At 31.8% G+C, this 19,495-nt stretch overlaps 2 protein-coding genes across 2 annotated transcripts; one reads left to right on the top strand and one right to left on the bottom strand.

The window, feature by feature from the left end:
- Window positions 1–6,820: 6,820 nt before the first annotated feature.
- Window positions 6,821–7,645, top strand: LOC129975511 (SCAN domain-containing protein 3-like). The gene has a single exon (XM_056088573.1). The coding sequence runs from the start codon at window positions 6,821–6,823 to the stop codon at window positions 7,643–7,645; it is 825 nt and encodes a 274-aa protein (XP_055944548.1).
- A 7,557-nt stretch (window positions 7,646–15,202) lies between these two features.
- On the bottom strand, window positions 15,203–19,495 carry LOC129976107 (uncharacterized). The gene is made up of 4 exons (XM_056089490.1): window positions 19,250–19,495; window positions 17,988–18,139; window positions 16,973–17,116; window positions 15,203–15,423 (listed from the first exon to the last, which is right to left on the bottom strand). Exons 1-4 carry the CDS (start codon window positions 19,311–19,313, stop codon window positions 15,355–15,357), a joined length of 429 nt encoding a protein of 142 aa, XP_055945465.1. The 5' UTR covers window positions 19,314–19,495; the 3' UTR covers window positions 15,203–15,354.

Genomic DNA, 19,495 nt, shown 5'->3' with positions numbered 1-19,495 from the left:
GCATCTCAATTCGGCGAGACGGACAACTCCTTCCCACAAAGCATCTTGTTCTCACCTTTCAGACACCAACATTGCCAGAAAAGGTTAAAGCTGGTTACATGCGTCTTGCTGTCCGACCATTTATTCCAAATCCTCTTAGATGCTACCAATGCCAACGTTTTGGGCATTCAAAGATGGCCTGCCGCGGGACACTCACATGCGCCCGTTGTGCAGAGAAGGGACATGACAGCCAGCAGTGTACGGCACCCGAAAAGTGCGTCAACTGCAATGGCGAACACACTTCATATTCAAGATCCTGTCCACGTTGGAAATTGGAAAAAGAAATCGTAACTGTGAAAACTAAGGAACAAATCCCATATCCGGAGGCAAAAAGGAAAATCCTTGCACAAACACCTTCCCCTGGCATAAGTTATGCATCCATTACTAAAAATCCATTTTGCAAAAACTGTAAATGTAAAAGTTGTGTTCAGATTTTAACTGAGAAACAAACACCTGATTCCCTTGTAAAACAAACCCCTGTAAAATCATCTGATTCGGATACTGAACCATCTACAAACAGTGCTCCAGAAACTAATGAAACCAGAAAACGGAAACCTAAACCGAAACCCCAACGTTCTCTAAAGCTAAAACTTTCTAAACGCGGTCTTTCGCAAGAAATGGTATCGGAGAAACTGAAAGCAAAATTTAAATCTAAAACCCACAATTCTGTAGCATTAGAACTTGCAAAGCAGGGCATAGCCCACAAAGATCTAACATCTGTTTTCGGTAACCCGCCCAAAACTCCAGATCTCATCACCCTCCATCCATCTGAAGGGGATGAGGATTTTGAAATGAGTTGCGATGTTTCGGCAACTCAAACTATTGATTCCAAGCACTCTCAACTTGCAAAACTCTTTTAATGGGTACCTTCCTTTCATGGAATTGTCGCGGCATTCGTCCCAAACTCTTAGACATCAAGACAATTTTCAATAAATTTAATCCAGTTTGTTTATGTGTTCAAGAGACCTTCTTGAAACCAAACACCTCTCTTAAATTACGCGGTTATAATTGTGTTCGGAAAGATGCAGACACAGAACCTCGCAGTTCTGGTGGAGTCTGTATCTTCACTTCAAATCTTTATCCGAGCACACCTCTTACTTTACATACATCTCTACAGGCTGTGGCAGTTCAAGTTCACACACGAGCATTAGTCACGGTCTGTAGTATATATTTACCGCCTCATGATGTCGTTAATCAACAACAACTTGATAACCTAGTGGATCAGCTTCCTAAACCATTTATTATGCTAGGCGGACATAGTACTTTATGGGGATCGGAAGATACAAATTCTCGTGGGCGACAGATCGAGCAATTTATTTCAAATAACTGTCTCTGCCTCCTAAATAATGACGAGAAGACTTATTTCCATCAACCCACTCGCAGCTTCCACAGTATTGATTTGGCTATATGTTCTCCTGAGCTCATGCCACTGCTGACTTTCGCAGTAAGTGAGGATCTTTTCAATAGTGATCATTTCCCTATTATAGTCTCCCACGCTGATAGCGGCGGTGCGACATTATGTCCTCCGCGTTTTCTATTCCAGCGGGCAGACTGGGATTCTTTCAAGCATTTGGCAGAAATCACAGAGAATATGGTTAATACTTACAACATCACGGAAGCAGTGCAACATGTCGTTGATAACATAATAAGCGCCGCAAATGCCACCATCCCAAAGAGTTCCCCACATGTAAGAAAATTCCGCAGACCGTGGTGGAATGAAGCTTGCCGCGATAGTTATAAAAATCAGAAAAAACGCTGGAACATATTTAGAAGATACCCTACGACCGAAAATCTTGTCGCTTTTAAAAAAGCCAAAGCCTTAGCTCGACGAAATCGGCGTCATAGTCAAAGAGAATCTTGGATCAAGTTCGTATCCTCGATCACATCCTCAACTTCCACTAAACTTTTGTGGAAAAAGATAAAAGCTGCAAATGGCATTTATAGCGAATCCTCCATTCCCGTTTTAAAAACAGGAAATATGTTGTATTCTGCCTCATTAGACGTAGCTAATATTCTAGGCCAAGCATTCGCACAAGTTTCCGCAGCTGATTCTTATAGTCCGGAGTTTTTGGCAATTAAGAATCCCGCGGAACGGTTGCCTTTGCATTTTAATGATAGTCATACCTTTCCATACAATTGTGAATTTAGGATGTTCGAATTGGAAAGGGCTCTATCTCAAGCCCACGATACAAGCCCCGGACCAGATGGCGTAACATATAGCATGCTTCGCCATTTAAATGCGACTTCTCTATCTAATTTGTTACTATTGTTTAACAGGATTTGGACTGAGCAGAAGTACCCTAAACAATGGAGCGAAGCTACTGTAATTCCAATTCTAAAGCCTGGGAAAGATCCATCAAGCCCTTTACACTACAGACCAATTGCTCTTACCAACTGTCTTTGCAAGACTTTTGAACGCATGGTTAATGCTCGTCTAATCTACGAATTGGAGAAACAAGGCTGCATCTCCCAGTTGCAGAGTGGTTTCCGCAAAGGAAGATCGACTTTTGATAATCTGATTTTGCTGGAAACCCAAATTCGCAATGCATTTGTTCGGAGAAACCACCTTGTGTCCATATTCTTTGATATTGAGAGGGCTTATGACCGTGCGTGGCGCTTTGGCATGCTTTCTACACTTTTTAAATTTGGGTTTAGAGGAAACATGCCCATATTTTTACAGAACTTTTTATCATATAGAATTTTTCGAGTTCGTGTTGGTAATTTTTATTCAAATCATTTTATACAAGCTGAGGGTGTTCCTCAGGGAAGTGTCCTCAGTGTCACCCTCTTTATTGTTCATCTCAGTCTAATTTTAAATAATTTGCCCTCATTCGTAGACGCCAGTCTGTATGTTGATGATTTACAGATCTCATGTCAGGGTAATAACATGAATATAATAGAACAGCAATTGCAAAATGCAGTTAATAAGGTGGTAACCTGGTGCAATAAAAATGGTCACACTATCTCTCCTGAAAAGAGTCGATGTGTTCACTTTTGTAGGAAAAGAAATATGCACTTAGATCCGGTTATAAAGATAAGAGGCACACCAATTCCAGTTGTGACTGAAGTACGGTTTTTGGGAGTGATCTTCGATCGCAAGCTCACTTTCCTTCCATATGTCTTAGACTTGCGGAAGAGGTGTGAGAAAAATTTGAACATTTTAAAAGTGCTTTCTAGAACATCTTGGGGTGCCGATCGAACCTCCCTGCTCCGTATCTACCAAGCGATCATTCTCTCGCGCATGGATTATGGCTGTATGGTGTATGGGTCTGCCCGTCCTTCTGTTTTGAGACATCTTGATACTGTTCACCACTCTGCTCTCAGGATCTGCTCTGGTGCTTTCCGCACCTCTCCAGTTGAGAGTTTATATGTAATTTGTCACCAGTTGCCACTTTGTTTGCGGCGTCAAAAATTATCTACTTTGTTTTATTTTCGGGCACTATCTGTCCCAAACCATCCCATTCATTGCATGGGTTCTCCTGAAAACCTTCAAAGAATTTATAATGCCCGACCTTATCATATTCTACCTTTTTGTCGGAGAGTCAAAAGTGCCCTGCATGACTCGGATCTTAATAACATAGCCATTAAATCTCTTAATCCTTATTCTTTTCCTCCTTGGGATATTCCAAATTTGTCTTTTCTGAACCCTTTTCTTGGCTTTGATAAATTTTCAACTAGTTCTGTTATTTTTCAACAGATTTTCCATGACCACCGCTGTCAGTATTCCTCTTTTACCCCAGTGTTTACAGATGGCTCAAAATCAGATGGACATGTTGGTTGTGCCATTATAACTCCATCTGATACACTCAGCTACCGTCTTAACCACGTTTGTTCTGTTTTTACTGCTGAGTTGATTGCAATTTTTTACGCACTAAAGGAAATTTCCCCTTCTACTGAGCGTAATTTTATCATATATACTGACAGTATGAGTGCTTTGGAAACCCTTGCTCATTTCCAAAACCACATGCATCCAATCGCCTTAGAAATTTTGTTTAACCTGCGGTTACTACAAAACAGGGGTTTTAATATAATTCTCTGCTGGGTTCCGGCTCACGTGGGTATTGCGGGCAATGAAAGGGCTGATGTTGCAGCTAAATCTGCATCAACATTTCAGTCTCAGGCCCTCCCATATTGTGACATCAAAAAGTCATTTGTTTATAAACTCTGTACAACTTGGCAAGATTCATGGGACCTACAGACCCAGAACAAACTACATTTAATAAAACCTACAATTGGTTTGTGGCCTGTTCTACCTATACGAGAGGCTGATGTTAAATTGACTCGCCTCCGTATAGGTCATACGCGTTTCACTCACCGTCATCTAATTTTTGGTGATAGAGCGCCAATTTGCCCCACGTGTCATGTGAATTTTAGTGTAAAGCACATCTTTGTTGAATGTCCTTCTTTTAATCATCAGCGTCATTGCCTTTTTAAGTCAACTTCTCTTAACTTAAAAGACTTGATTGGTGAGAAACACCATCCAAATGTTTTTAAATTTTTAAAATCAATTGGGTTTTATATGAGTATTTAACATTTTTCTTTTTTCTTGATAATCATTTTTGCGTATCATATGTGTCTTGTGTTTTAAAACCTTTATCGCTTTTAATTCAAATGGTTTCTAGAATTGAACTTTAACTCAACAAAAGTCTGGCGCAGTTTAGCCAAGAATGGCTCTTGTGCCAAAAAAACACAAAAACCAACCAACCAACCAACCACCCAATTCGAAATACCACAGTGCCTATCAGTCTTCGAAGACTTTATAGTGCTCGTCCACATAATATCCTTCCCTTTCATGAGAGGATTAAAACTGATATTCAAGTTTTGAACCTGGAGAATATTGAAGTGTATCCAGTTAATCTTTTATTTTTCCCACCTTGGGGTCATCCTGACTTTTCATATTTTAACCCATTTTTAAATTTTGATAAAGCTACTACTGCTTCAGTTGTTTTCCAACAATTATTTAATTATCATCAGCAGGAATTTTCGGCCTATACACAGATTTATACAGATGGATCAAAATTGATACAAACTGTTGGATGCGGTATTATTTTTCCAACAGTAACGTATAGTTACCGCCTGCACAATTCGTGTTCTGTTTTAACATCTGAATTATTTGCAATTTTGTTGGCCCTTGGAAAAATTTCTCTTTCCGAAGAGCGCCTTTATTGCATTTATTCAGATAGTATGAGCGCCTTGGAGACATTGTGTCATTTTATAAAATGCAAACATCCTGTTGCAATCGATATTCATTGTCGCTTAAAAACTCTTCAAACAAAGGGATTCAGCATACTTTTCTGCTGGATACCTAGTCATGTAGGTATAGTTGGCAATGAAAAGGCTGATTCCGCTGCGAGAGCGGCTCTACATAATCTGTCACGACCATGCACTCATTCTGATCTGTTTGCCACATATGATAAGTACATACTTTCTGTTTGGCAAGAATCCTGGGATAGAGAAATGCAAAATAAATTGCATTTTATTAAACCGACTATTAACTTGTGGCCAGCTGTCTCGGTTAGAGGGGCAGATGTCAAATTAACCAGACTACGCATTGGTCACACCCGCCTTACGCACAAACATCTTTTGTTTGGTCAGCGTCCACCGATGTGCTCAGACTGCAATGTTAATCTTACAGTTTTACACATTTTAATTCAGTGTCCTAAATTTAATTCTCATCGTGTGCAGTTTTTTAATTCATTAACATTGGAAATGCATGAATTGGTGGGAGAACACCCTCACAGGAGTATCTTTGAATTTCTAAGAGCTATACATTTTTTCCATTTTATATGAAAACTTTTGGGATTTTAAACATTTTTTGGAATTTTTTCCATAATTGGAGTCATAATTTTAAGACCTTTGTCTTATAAAAAGAAAGCACAATAAGTTTAAAAGTGTAAAACGTTGTTTGTATTTTAACCTTGAGGAAATGTTTCGTTTAACAATCATATGGTAATATACACATACCACTTGTTTTGGCTCTTGCGCCATAAAAATCCAATATTCATCCATCCATCCGGGATGCTTGTGTAGACCTGCAAAGGGATGAAATGCGACTTGCGCTGTGCTTGCAATCTACATTAGTATAAATATGAATGCCAAGAACAAAGCGTTACTCATTTGTTTTTTGAACATAAAAGTGTGACTGTGAGTGAATCGATGTCAGTGTTTGCAGTGCCGGAAAAAGTAAGTATCTGCCTATTTCTTATACATATTTTTATTGTAATTTATCAATCATATTATATTTGTTTTACTATTTGAGTGTAGTAGGTAGTTATTTAGTAAAAATTAAATACTAGAGATTATTCAAAACTTCTATAAAAGAACAAAAAGACAGGGAAGATTAAACTTTAGGTACCTAGGTACTTTTTTTGTTTAAAAATATTTATTTACGCGACGACGGTGATTAATTAAAAGAGCGGTGTTTCCGCGGGCATTTTTTTTATTGCAATAATTCTATTCTGTTGTGTTATAATAGCCATATTCTGGTAAAATCGTCTCAAAAACAAACATTTTTTTACAGGTCACCACTGATACGGAAAATGGCTGAATCTAAGAAGAAATGTCGACAGTACAGTGTGGATTATTTGAAATTTAATTTTCTTCTATCAACGGCAGACAAACGATTGTCCATGTCTTTTATGCAACAAAGTTCTGAGCAATGACTCTATGAATCCATCGAAGCTCGAAGACCATCTAAGAAGGTGTCATCCTGAAAAAATAGGTAAAGATCTGAAATACTTTCAAACATTAAAGGAAAAATATGAGAAGAGACCTAAATAGTATGTTTGCTACAACGTCTCAAAGTAACGATGATGGCTTGCGGGCATCTTACAATATTTCGTTGCTTATAGCGAAATCTGGAAAACCTCACACCATCGGAGAAGAGTTAATTTTACCCGCTATTGAAGAGGTTTTAAAAACTGTTCTGCACAAACCTCCATTTGACGTACTCAAAAGAATTCCTTTAAGTAACAACACTGTACAAAGACGTATTGATGAAATGAGCTCTGATATAGAAAGCGTCTTGTGGGATTATCTGCAAACCACTCATTTTTCTATTCAGTTAGACGAGTCTACTTTGCCTGGTAATGAAGCATTATTATTGGCATATGTTCGATTTGTTATGGACAAAGAAATCCATGAAGAGCTGCTATTCGCAAAAACTTGGAAGTCGGACACTAAAGGCGAATCGATATTTAATGTCCTGAGTGATTTTTTTACAGAAAAATCTATTCCATTTACAAACATTATTTCGGTGGCAGCAGATGGAGCTCCTGCCATGTTCAGGCGATATCGTGGGTTTATAAGCAATCTTAAAAGAATAATACCAGGACTAATTGCAATTCACTGTGTCATACACCGACAACACCTTGTAGCGAAAAATTTGAGTGATAGATTGCACCAATCGCTTCAATTTGTGATTAATGCAGTTAATAAAATAAGAAGCAATGCTTTGAATACCCGTTTATTTGCACTATTGTGCGATGAAAATGATGAAGATTTCCAACGACTGCTCTTACATACTGAAGTACGCTGGTTGTCGAAAGGTGCATGCTTATCGAGATTTTACAAACTTTTCGAATCAGTGATAGTGTCTGGAAACTAAAGCACCAGATTTAAAAGAAAATCTGATCAAATTTAAAGCGGACATTGCGTACTTAACGTCATTGAATTTTATGAACAAATCTGTTAACTTGCAGTTACAAGGGGACAGCCTTAATTTAATAAAAACAAAGGGTGTAATTTCGGCTTTTCTTGGTAAATTGAAATTAATGAAGCAAAATATTAGTCGGCGCGAATTCTCCCAGTTTCCACACTTGTCACAGATAGAATGTCTTGATGAGGATATTTAGACATACGCTCAACATTTAAATACCCTACATCATGACTTCAAAAATATATTTGAAGATATTCTGACGATGGAAATACCACCATGGATCATAACCCCTTTTGATGAAACGGAAGAGGCGAATGTGGTATTTATTACAAGAGGAGCTACTTGAGCTCAGCACCAACGAGAAACTGAAGGTGAAATTTAAAAAAAAAGGCTCAAACATTTCGGCTGCAGGCAGAAATCCCCGAAAAATATCCTGGGCTGTGTGAAATTGCGAGAAAATTTTTGATAGCGTTTCCCTCATCATATCTTGTCGAAAGAAATTTTAGTGCCGTTACCAACCTGTTAAAAAAAAAAAGGAGCAGATTTAACATCACAGAACGGGGAGATTTGAGATTACTTCTTACAAAACTGAAGCCAAATATTGATAATTTGCTGTCTATTCATCAAGTACATCCGTCTCATTAAAAGTATAACTATTTTTTATTGTTGATTTTTTGTCAATTTTTGATTGTTTGTAATAATAAATGTTTATAATTTTGTATAACCACAAGTATTATTTTAATAAATAGGACACAAGAAAATGTGCTACTTTTTTTTTTCTTCTTAACACCCCCAATTTAGGGTGATATTTTTAGGAGTTTTGTGAATACATTAGAAATGTAGCAGCAGGGGGTCTACCGAAAATAATAAAACTTTGAAAGTGGGCCACGAGAAAAAAAAGTTTGGGAACCTCGGATCTAAATGAACGAATTGAAGCAGGCCACTATTTTCTGAGTATGTAGTTCGTTCACAAATAACTGTGGGGGCTCAGCTATTCCTGTTCGTGAATGACTTTGTTGAATTTGCTATTGCAAATCACCAAGAATTGCGGTTTGTCCAAAAGAAGAGGTAGTTATAGGGATGACGAATATTTTTACGAGCGGTTATTAAGTAACCAATATCATAAAGTCACGAATACCAGTGATCAACACTTTTCAAAGAGGGGTAGAGATGCATAATCCATGATTTTTTGAATAACAAATTTTGCTGTTATTATTTTTAAATATTTGTTCCAAATATTTGTTATTTCAATCATATTGATTAAAAATTATTACTTAATATTAAATATAAAATTTATTAATTGTAATTAATAATTAATTTACTAACGTGTGATTGAATTAATTTATCTATTTCAGCTTACTTCTTAAATTTGATTTTTTTTTTTCAAAACTATTTATTTAATGTCTTTATTGGAGTAAACCATTTTCCAAAAAATTTGAATTAAATATATATGTCATTTCTTTAAATTGTTTACTTTTGTTCTATATTCTACCAATAGATGGCGCAAGCAGTAAACAGAATATATGCAAAGTTATGTCACAAGCAATTAAAAACGATTTGTATGGAATAGCGCATCATCAAATGTGAATATCGGACAATCAAGGTCACTCGCATGAAGTGGAGTGGCGACTTCACACTTTCCAGTGAAGTCACCGCTCCGATAAATTTCAGTAATATGCAATTCAATGACACGATAATTCCAATAACCGCTTCGCTCACTTTTCAATCCATTCACAGATTTCTCCTTTTCTGTTTTATTCGAGAGCTTCCATTGGACTGATCGTATCGATTGTTACTTTCCAGTGAAGTCACCACTCCGGAAAATTTCGGTGATATCGTATCGATTGTTACTTTCTATCGTGATCCAAAACCTGAAATTGAAATATCACCAGTAAGATCGAATCAAGGATTTGAATCACACCCCTCTTTGAAAAGTATTGATCACTGGTATTTGTGACTTTGATATTGGTTACGTAATAATCGCTCGTAAAATATTCGTCATCCCTAAAGAGAGGTGTGATTCAAATTCTTGATACGATCTTACTGGTAATATTTCGATTACAGGTTTAGGATCACGATAGAAAGTAACAATCGATACGATCTGTCTAATGGAAGCTCTCGAACAAAACAGAAATCTGTAAATGGTTTGAAAAGTGAACAGACTGGTTATTCTTGGAATTATCGTATCATTGAATTGCATATCACTGAAATTTATCGGAGCTGTGATTTTACTGGAAAGTGGGAAGTCGCCTCTCCACTTCATGAGAGTGACCTTGACTAACCGATATTCGCATTTGATGATGCACTATTCCATACAAATCTTTTTAATTGCTTGTGACATGACTATGCATATATTATGTTTATTGCTGGCGCCATCTATTGGTAGAGAATAGAACTAAAGTAAATATTTTAAAGAAATAACATATATATTTAATGCACATTTTTCGGAAAATGGTTTACTCCAATAAAGAAATTAAATAAATAGTTTTAAAAAAATCAAATTTAAGAAGTAAAATGAAACAGATAAATTAATTCAATAAGACGTTACTTAAATTAGTAAGTAAGTATTAATTACAATTAATAAATTTTATATTTAATACTAAGTAATAATTTTTAATTAATAATATGATTGAAATAACATATTTGGAACAAATATTTAAAAATAACAATAGCAAAATTATTTGTTATTCAAAAAATCGTGTTTTATGCATCTCTATCAAAGACCCCTGCGATATTCAAGAAATAAGTGGCTTGGTGGATAGAGCAACAGGGCGAACTAAAGTTCTTTGCCTCTCTTCCGTTTGAGTCTTGTAGCTGCAAAATAGTTTTATATATGTTTCTAACTTTTTTTTTTAATATAATTCTAAAGTTACTCTGTATTATTCGAAATTTTATAATTCAAATATAAAATTTTTCGTTAAAATATTAATAAATTTATTTAAAATTTTAAGTGTCAATTTTATGCACATGCCCAAAAGTCATTCCTATTGTTAGCATTGTGCTTTTAAACTAGATTCCCGCCTTGTTTGAAACTAGAAGTGGATTGCCGTATTAAATGTAGATGGCGCTCGAAAAATGTGTGACCATTTATTCACCAGTTCAGAGCATTCTGCAGTTCGCCGTTTCGAATCTTTGAGACAATGAATAGTTCTAAATATTTTATCTTCATTTTAAATTTATTTTGTACTTTACATTCCAGAGTAATTTAAAGTTGCTACGAATTATTCAGTTGCTCATATTCCCAAAAATAAATTTTTCTCTCAAAATATCATTAGTATCAATACAATTTTTAATTTCCACATTTTGTGCTTGTTCATAAATCACTCCAATTCATGGCAATGCGCTTTTTGTCATAAAACTAATTCTATTCAAACAACGTTTTTTTTTTTTTTTTTTTTTTTTTTTGACTGACTTCGAAGCTTAAATGCAGATAGTGATGGAAAAATGATGTGACTTCATTGATTGACCAATTCATAGGATTCTGTCAAACGCAGGTTCGAATCTGGGAGATGATGAATAGTATTATATATTTCATTTTTATTTTGTTTTAAACTTTACACTCCAGACGAATTCTAAGATTATTACTAATTGTTATAATGGTTAGACATCCAAAAATAAATGTTAATTTGAAAGTGTCAGTACAAATAATAAAGGTTCTTAATTTAACATATTTCACTGGCTGTGAAATCGCCCTAATTCATACCATTATTCTTTTAGACCAGAATACCATCCTTTTTTATGCTTTGAATTTTTTTTAAATGACTTGAGATGTTAGATGTAGATGGCGCTCCAAAAATGTGTGACTTGATGCATTGACAAATTCAGAGCATTCTGCTGATTACAGGTTCATATCTGAGAAAGAATGAATAGTTTTATATATTTTATCTTTATTTTTAATGTATTCTGTACTTTACACTCAGCCTAATTCTAAGTTTATTGCAAATTATTAAAATGCCAATAAATTAAAAAAAAAAAAAATTTTGTCTGAAAATATTAATAGCATTAATAAAAGATTTTTAATTCCACATATTGCGCATGCACAGAAATCATTCCTATTCATAGCATTGGGCTTTTAGACCTGAAATCGATCCTATTTAAAGTGTTTTTTTTTTTTTTTTTTTTTTTTTTTAACTAACTTTGAATGTTAAATGTAGATGGCAATCGAAAAATCTTTGATTTCATTCATTCACCAGTTCAGAGCATTCTGCATAACGCAGGTTCAAATCTGGTGGACGATGAATAGTTTTATACATTTTATTTTTAATTTATTTTGCACATTACACTCTAGATGAATTCTGAGGTTACTTCGAATTTTTGAAATGCTTATATTTCTAAAAATAAATTTTATCTTAAAATATCAATAGAATTAATATGTTTTTTTTTTTAATTCATCATATTGCGCATGCGTTGAAAACGCTCCAGTTCATAGCATTTTGCTTTAAGATCAGAAACCAATAATAATTCAAGCTTCGATTATTTAAACTAACTTCGATGGTTAAATGTAGATGGCGCTCAAAAAATGTGTGACTTAATAGATTGATCAGTTCAGAGCATTCTGCAGGTCACAGGTTCGATTCTAGGAGACGATGAATAGTTATACAAGTTTTATCTCCATATTTCATTTATTTTGTTAATAAATTCCAGTCTAATTCTAAGGTTACTACGAATTATTAAAACGCTCATACTTCTAAGAATAAATCTGAAAATATCAGTAAAATTAATAACATTTTTTAATTCCACATATTGCGCATGCGTTGAAAACGCTCCATTTCATAGCATTGTGCTTTTTGACTGAAACCGATCATATTTCAAGATTCGATTTTTTTAAACTACCTTGGAACGTTAAATGTAGATGACGCTCGAAATATGCTTGACTTGATTGATTGACCTCTTTAGAGCATTCTTCAGATCGCAGGTTCGAATTAGGGAGGACCATGATTTGTTTTATATATTATATATTCTTTTTTAATTTATTTAGTACTTAGCACTTCAGACTAATTCTAAGTTATCTACTATTTTTTTTTAATGATTGCACTTCCAAAAATAAATGTTTATATGAAAATATCAATAAAAATAATAAAAGGTTTTATTTCCACATATTTCGCATTTGCTGTAATCGCTCTTATTTATAGCATTATGCTTTTTGACCAAAATCCCAATATATATTACGCTACGATTTTTTAAACTATCAAGTAAGGTCAAATGTAGGTGGCGCTCGAAAGTTGTTGATGGATTGACCAATTCAGAGCCTTCTGCTGATCGCAGGTTCGAATCTGGGTCACAATGAATAGCTTTATATATTTTCTCTTCATTTTTAATTTATTTTGTACTTATTTGTATTAATTTAATCTTAGTATTTGGTAATTCGTAGTAAACTAAAAATTAGGGAATTAAAATTAATGATGAGGAAATTAAACGGAAAATTAATATTATCCAAGAGGTCAAAATATCTACCTGCGCCATCTACATTTAGGATTTTACGTTTGAATAAAAACTCATAATTGAAATAAGATGCGTTTCCGGTCTTAAAGTCAGATGATCATGTTGGGTGTGGTATTGTGTTTGGAACGCAAACATTCGGCTACAGTCTACATAGATGCCTCTCTGTTTTGTCTACTGAATTATTTTCTATGCCTTATAGAAAATTTCTCAAAGCTCTGAACACAAATTTTGTGTTTATACTGACAGCATGAGTTCCTTAGAAACTCTTTCCCATTTTCATAGTCGGCTTCATCCCATTGCCTTAGAAATCTTGGATCTTTTGTGGACTCTAAAGAATAGAGGCTATGAATTATTATTCTGTTGGGTCCCAAGTCATGTCGGAGGAATTGGAAATGAACTGACGAATAATGCTGCTAAAAAAACAACTTTGTTTATGCAGCATGAAATAACCTTCTCCGACGCAAGAAAATTTTATTCAATGCATATTCATTCGTAATGGCATCATGGAATCAGCAGATAAATAATAAATTGTGTAGCATAAAACCGACAATTACAACCTGGCCTTCTCATCCAATGCGCGAGCTCAATATCAAATTGACTAGACCCCGCATTGGTCATATTTGTTTAACCCACAAATATCTTCTATTTGGTGATCGAGCTCCTCTCTGTTCGAGATGCCAAGTGATTTTAATGATTCGTCATATTTTTATTGAATGTCCTGATTTTAATTCTCATCGTTTACGGTATTTTAACTCCTCATCACTAGACATGACAACGCTGTTGGGAGAGAATCCTCATAAAAATCTTTTTAAATTTATTAGGGCAATTGGTTTTTATAATTCCATATAAACTCCATAATTTTAAATTTGTTCACTATTCCACCGTTTTGTTTTAATTCTAACGTCGACTTTTAATGCATTGTTTGTTCTTATTAAAGTTCTTTTTAGGTTGTATTAGAAATTTTTTTTATTAACCATACGTCTGGCGCAGTATAGCCTACTCTGGCTCTTGTGCCAGTAAAACAACCAACCATCTGGTCTAAAAACTTAATTCTATGAATTGGAGTGATTGATATGCATGAGCAAGATGTACAATAAAAAACTGTATTAAATTTTTGTTGATTTGAGTTTAAAATTTATTTTTGGAAGTGTAACAATTTTAATATTTTGTAGTGATCTAAAAATTAGATTGCTATATAATTTACAATAAGAATTTAAAAAAGAAAAAAATATGCAAAACTATTTATCGTCTCACAGATTCTAACTTGAAATCTGCCGAATGCTCTGAAATGCAAAGTCTCTCAATTTATTAGGTCACATGTATTTCTTACATCATCTACATTTAAGTTCTGAAGTTCGATTAAAAAATCATAGTTTGAAATAGGATGCGTTACTGGTCTAGCAACGTGGTTATGAATTGGTGCGATTGATGAGCTTGTTAAAGATGTACAACTAAAAATTGTATTACCCTATTGATGTTTTGAGTTAAAAATTTACTCTTGGAAGATTAATAGTTTTAAAAATTCGTAGTAACCTATTGAATTCATAAGTTCTGATATTATTCAAGAATGACAAAAGATACAAAGATTAATATAAAATAATTGATTTAGCTATATGTTAACAGCTCAGATTTTGGTTCAGTGAATATTAGGAAAGATAGATTGAAATAGGAAATAGATTGATAAGAAAGATAGCTTGTGAAATTGTTTCAGGCATTGTTTGGGTAATTGACTTAAGGTGTCATTATGTAGTCTACATTAAAATAATATTTGAATGCATGATGATTGGATGATGAAGCATAATTCATTTCTCAGAAATACAGATAAGTATTTATGAGTATCATATAATCAAAATTCAATCCTCTAGACATAGTAATATGGCAAGGTTCTTCTTATCTTTGTTTATAATGACAACTTTAATATATAGTTGATTTCTGAAGACAGAACAAAATATTCAGTACATTCTATATTTGATGTGAGATGTTCTAAAATTAAACTAAAATATCTGTAAAACTGATGAACATTGAGGAAAATATTAAAGAATTTATAAAATAAAAGTTGTAACATTCATCATATTTCACATATTTATTCAGAAATATGAACAAAAAAACTTAGTCTGTGAGAAACAAAGTTCAACAATTTTGCTATGCAGGACCTTTAAATACAGATATTCTACTTAAGATCCATAATGAAAATGACATGTCCAACCGCATCTTCATTACTGGTACTTGAATAAGCGATCTTTATATTCAACTTCTCCACTTCGAATTTTTTTCTCAAATTTCTCCTAGAAAACAAACAGCAGATTGCATCTTCACATAAAAAATGTAGACTAAGTCAATGAAAACATTTATTTTTACAGAGATAATTAATATGTTATTTTCAAAGCTCACAGAAAAATGAAAGTTCTTTTTATAAAATTAAATTTTTAATTATAATTTTAATAAAGGTGTGTTTTTTTTTTTGTTTGTTTATTATCTAGGCTACTGCTTAGATGCCTGTAACATCAAACTTTACTTTTTTCTTTTTTGGAGAAATCAATTTTTATTCTTTTATCCAGTTTAGAAGAGTAGTACATTAGAACTCATTTAAATTAAAATCGAATATTATAAAAATTTTAGAACATTTTTCTAGCAACATCCCTAATTTATTACCTTTATCAAATTTAATAATTTTTTTGTTATGATCCTAGGTAAAAATATTGATTCATTATTTTTTTTAAAAATACCTGCTTCAATAATTAAATAATAGAATGGTATAATTCCAAATTAGTTCTTTTAGAGATCTAAAATATAAAAATTCATTGAAATCTTATAGGTGAATTTTTTAGATATTTAAACTATTTTAATTTAAAATTCATTGTTTGAAAAAGAATTTGCTAACTAACAGGAATATTTGATAATTAAAGTAAGAGACACCAATTTCTAAAGAGCCTCCTTCAATATAAAAATATTTATTCTAAATGCTTCTACCTCCGTTTCGCAAAGAGTAAAATCATATAGAAACCAAACTTTTACAAATTCTATTAATATTAAAGAGAAAAACTATTGCCCTTTAAGATCTTTTAAAGTATTAATCCAAGATTTTGGTTTCTGTGTTTCTTGTTATGTTAGCATATCATGAAATAAAACTGAAACATGAAGTAATAATTTTTAAAGGAAAAATATAATAACTATGGTTTCTTAAATGGATGAGAAAGGAGAAGGTGGGGCCATTTCATATCAGAAAGAATATTAAGCTATTTTCAATAGTTTAAATATAATTGTTTAAAAATATATAAAGTTAAAATATATAGCTTAACTTTATTTTAGAGTCTTCTTCCCCATCAATGAATACTTTACATGTTATTAATATAAATAGGGGTATTAATTTAACTTATTTCTCTACAAATTTAAAAAAAATATATAGCAAACAATAATTCTATACTTTTGTGTCAATTAAATTTCCCAATTTCAAATACAATAAAAATCACGTTTATATATTATATATATATAGTATTTAAAATTATTAAAATAAGTGAAAACAAATATAAATAAAAAGAAACTAATTTTAAAAAAAACATTATCAAAACTTGCAGAACTGTATCTATAAAATATTATGCAAAATTATATGATAACCTTTGTATTTAAACTTTATTGGAAAGTTTATTAAAGTTTCACATTTAAATGGGGGAGGGGGAGGAAACCCAACTTTTTAAAGAAATTTATATCAAATTAACATGTTTTTAAAAATTAGTTATCTTAACAATACAAGATCAAATTTACATTAGTTAATAAATAACTTTTATTTAACTTTTTTTTCTATAATAAAATTAAAATGAATAAACCATTGCTTACCCCTGACCGCTGCAGATAAATACCAAAAAGTACAATTGGGATAATACAAGTAAGCATGTATTGACACCAATTTTTAAAAGTTGGTATAAATCTATCTGTTAGAGTCATGTGCATCGAATAATATCTTTGCATAAGAGGATCAAACTATAAAAGAAAAAAAAAGTCAACTGAAATAGTTAAAAAGATCAATAGAGCATTGGGAATGATGAAATAAATATCAGAAATAACCACAAACATAATTTTAGACATTACTTATCAATTATATATAGTATACTTTATTAGAAATGCAAAATGTTTAACAATTCGGAACATTTTAGAACATAATGAATGTAGCTAAATTTTCCAAGATGAAACAAGTTGACTGAACAGAAAAGTTTTCCAAATTAAACTATGTCTACTCTTTTATGATAATTATAAATCCAATGTAAAATTGTAATCTGTTAATGATATTACATCATATTTTAAGACTATTTATAATTCAAAAATTTTATTTTCAAATTATTTTATCTGTTCATTGGGCTTTTATTTTTTTTTAATTTCATAAAACCTGCTTTATTAATTGATATGGTGGAAGAAAATATATTAATATTGAATGATTTACCACATTTAAGATCCAAAGACATCTATAAATTTTCTGCTTGAATTAGTACTTGTGTACTATTACAATTATGCTCAGAAAATTTGTGGATTTTTTTTTTCTGTTAATCTGTTACACAATGTAATCGAATTTGGTAATTAATTCACAGATCAGTGCATTATAGAAATAAGCCTCAAGTATCCTTTTATTTTAGCTACAGTTCACAAATATTACAAAAAAAAACCATATAAGCAAATCTTAAATTGAATTTGAATCAAAATAAATTTGTCGTAAAAATAAATAAGAATTAAAAAGAAAAAATTACCAAGAAAAAAAATAATTCACTTTTAAAAATGAAGGTGAAAAATTATAAAAATATATTATAAAAGATAATATTTAAAATTTTACAAGCACACACATATAAAGAAAAGAACATACAACTATAGGTTCAGTAGAATGGGGATCAGTAACTTTTCTCAAGTATTCTGCCCTCAAAGCTTTTCTTAATTTAATTCTTTCATTCACAAGACGAATTTCTTCAGGAGTAGCATCTGGACAATGAAATTGATCTGTTGTTGCCTTGGAGGAAACTAAAAAGTAGATAAAAAATTAATTTTACAAAATTATAGAAGTACAAAAATTATAACAAAAAAAAAATGTATTCGAAGAAATAGGGTTCAAGTTAAAAAGAAAAAAGAAAATTAAACAATAAAAAATGCAGCAATTTTAATAATCTATAATAGAAGATTGATATTTTAATAAATAACAGACAATATTCTGATCAAAGCCAGTTTATGTTACAAGTTAAATATAAATTTTAATGATAATTTAAATTGCCATAAACAGCTGTCTCTCGTGTAAACTCTGTAATATAAATGCTTCTGCATGTTTTAGAGCCATGGAAAGAATTTTACGAAATGAAATAAAATTGTATTTTAAATATAGAGCTTTATCATACAAAATATTGGTGTTTGAAATTAAATTCTGTATAGATATATAAATTAATTTAAAATATTTTATGACCGTCTTCATAAGAGGTCATAATGATTTATATCAGATAATTTAAATTCTACTAAATATAAATTCAACAAAATATGATTTGACATAAATTTCTAATTCAACTAATATCAATGCAATTTATAATTACTCTAAAAATTTTGATTTAACCGATTGTTATATATTGAAATTTATATAATGATTAAAATTAGAAATCTTTAACAAAAAGTATGCATCATATCAATCATTTTATAATGTTTTTCATTTTTGCAATATCTTTTTCAATTTTAAAAATCAGGTAGAATAAAACAAATTAAAAATGAGAATGACAGAGACCCTTAAATATTTTTAATGTTGTGATGAATTTTTAAACAGCATTAAAAAAATGATTTTTCCATACTGAATGATAATTTAAATATAAACTTGAGAAATTAGGAGGAGAAAAAGATTTTCTTTATATATATTTAAAAAGAAAGCCCTTAAATGTGTATATAATAAAATATGTAAGAATACCAAGTTTAAAAAACTGAAATTGCAAACACAGATTTTGAGAAAACCCCTTTTAACAGATGGAACAATTTTCCCTTCTTAAAAAAGTATAATTACAAGAACAATTATTATATTTAAAACTTTCTATTATTAAAAATATAATCTTCTAGTTGTTAAAACAAAATAATATTTCAAAAGTTAAAGCATATACAAACCTAGTCTGCTAATATTTTGACTTAGTGGCTGCCTCAGTTTTGATAAATGCACAAGTCGGTTCATGATTCGCAACTTAGGAGAAGGGGAAAAAATTCTCTTTCTGCTTGAATTAAGAGAATAATATTTATAAATTATGATAAAATTTTGCGTAATCCTACATTAACTTTTTTGAGTGAAAAGGATTAATTTCTTACTCCTTTTCTACGTCCTCTGACCGTTCTTTATTTATTTACCTCAGTTTCATT

Source organism: Argiope bruennichi, chromosome 7 (assembly GCF_947563725.1).
Source record: "Argiope bruennichi chromosome 7, qqArgBrue1.1, whole genome shotgun sequence".
Lineage (NCBI taxonomy): Eukaryota > Metazoa > Arthropoda > Arachnida > Araneae > Araneidae > Argiope > Argiope bruennichi.
The sequence above is the reverse complement of the archived record's forward strand: the minus strand, read 5'-3'. Positions and strand labels throughout refer to the sequence as shown.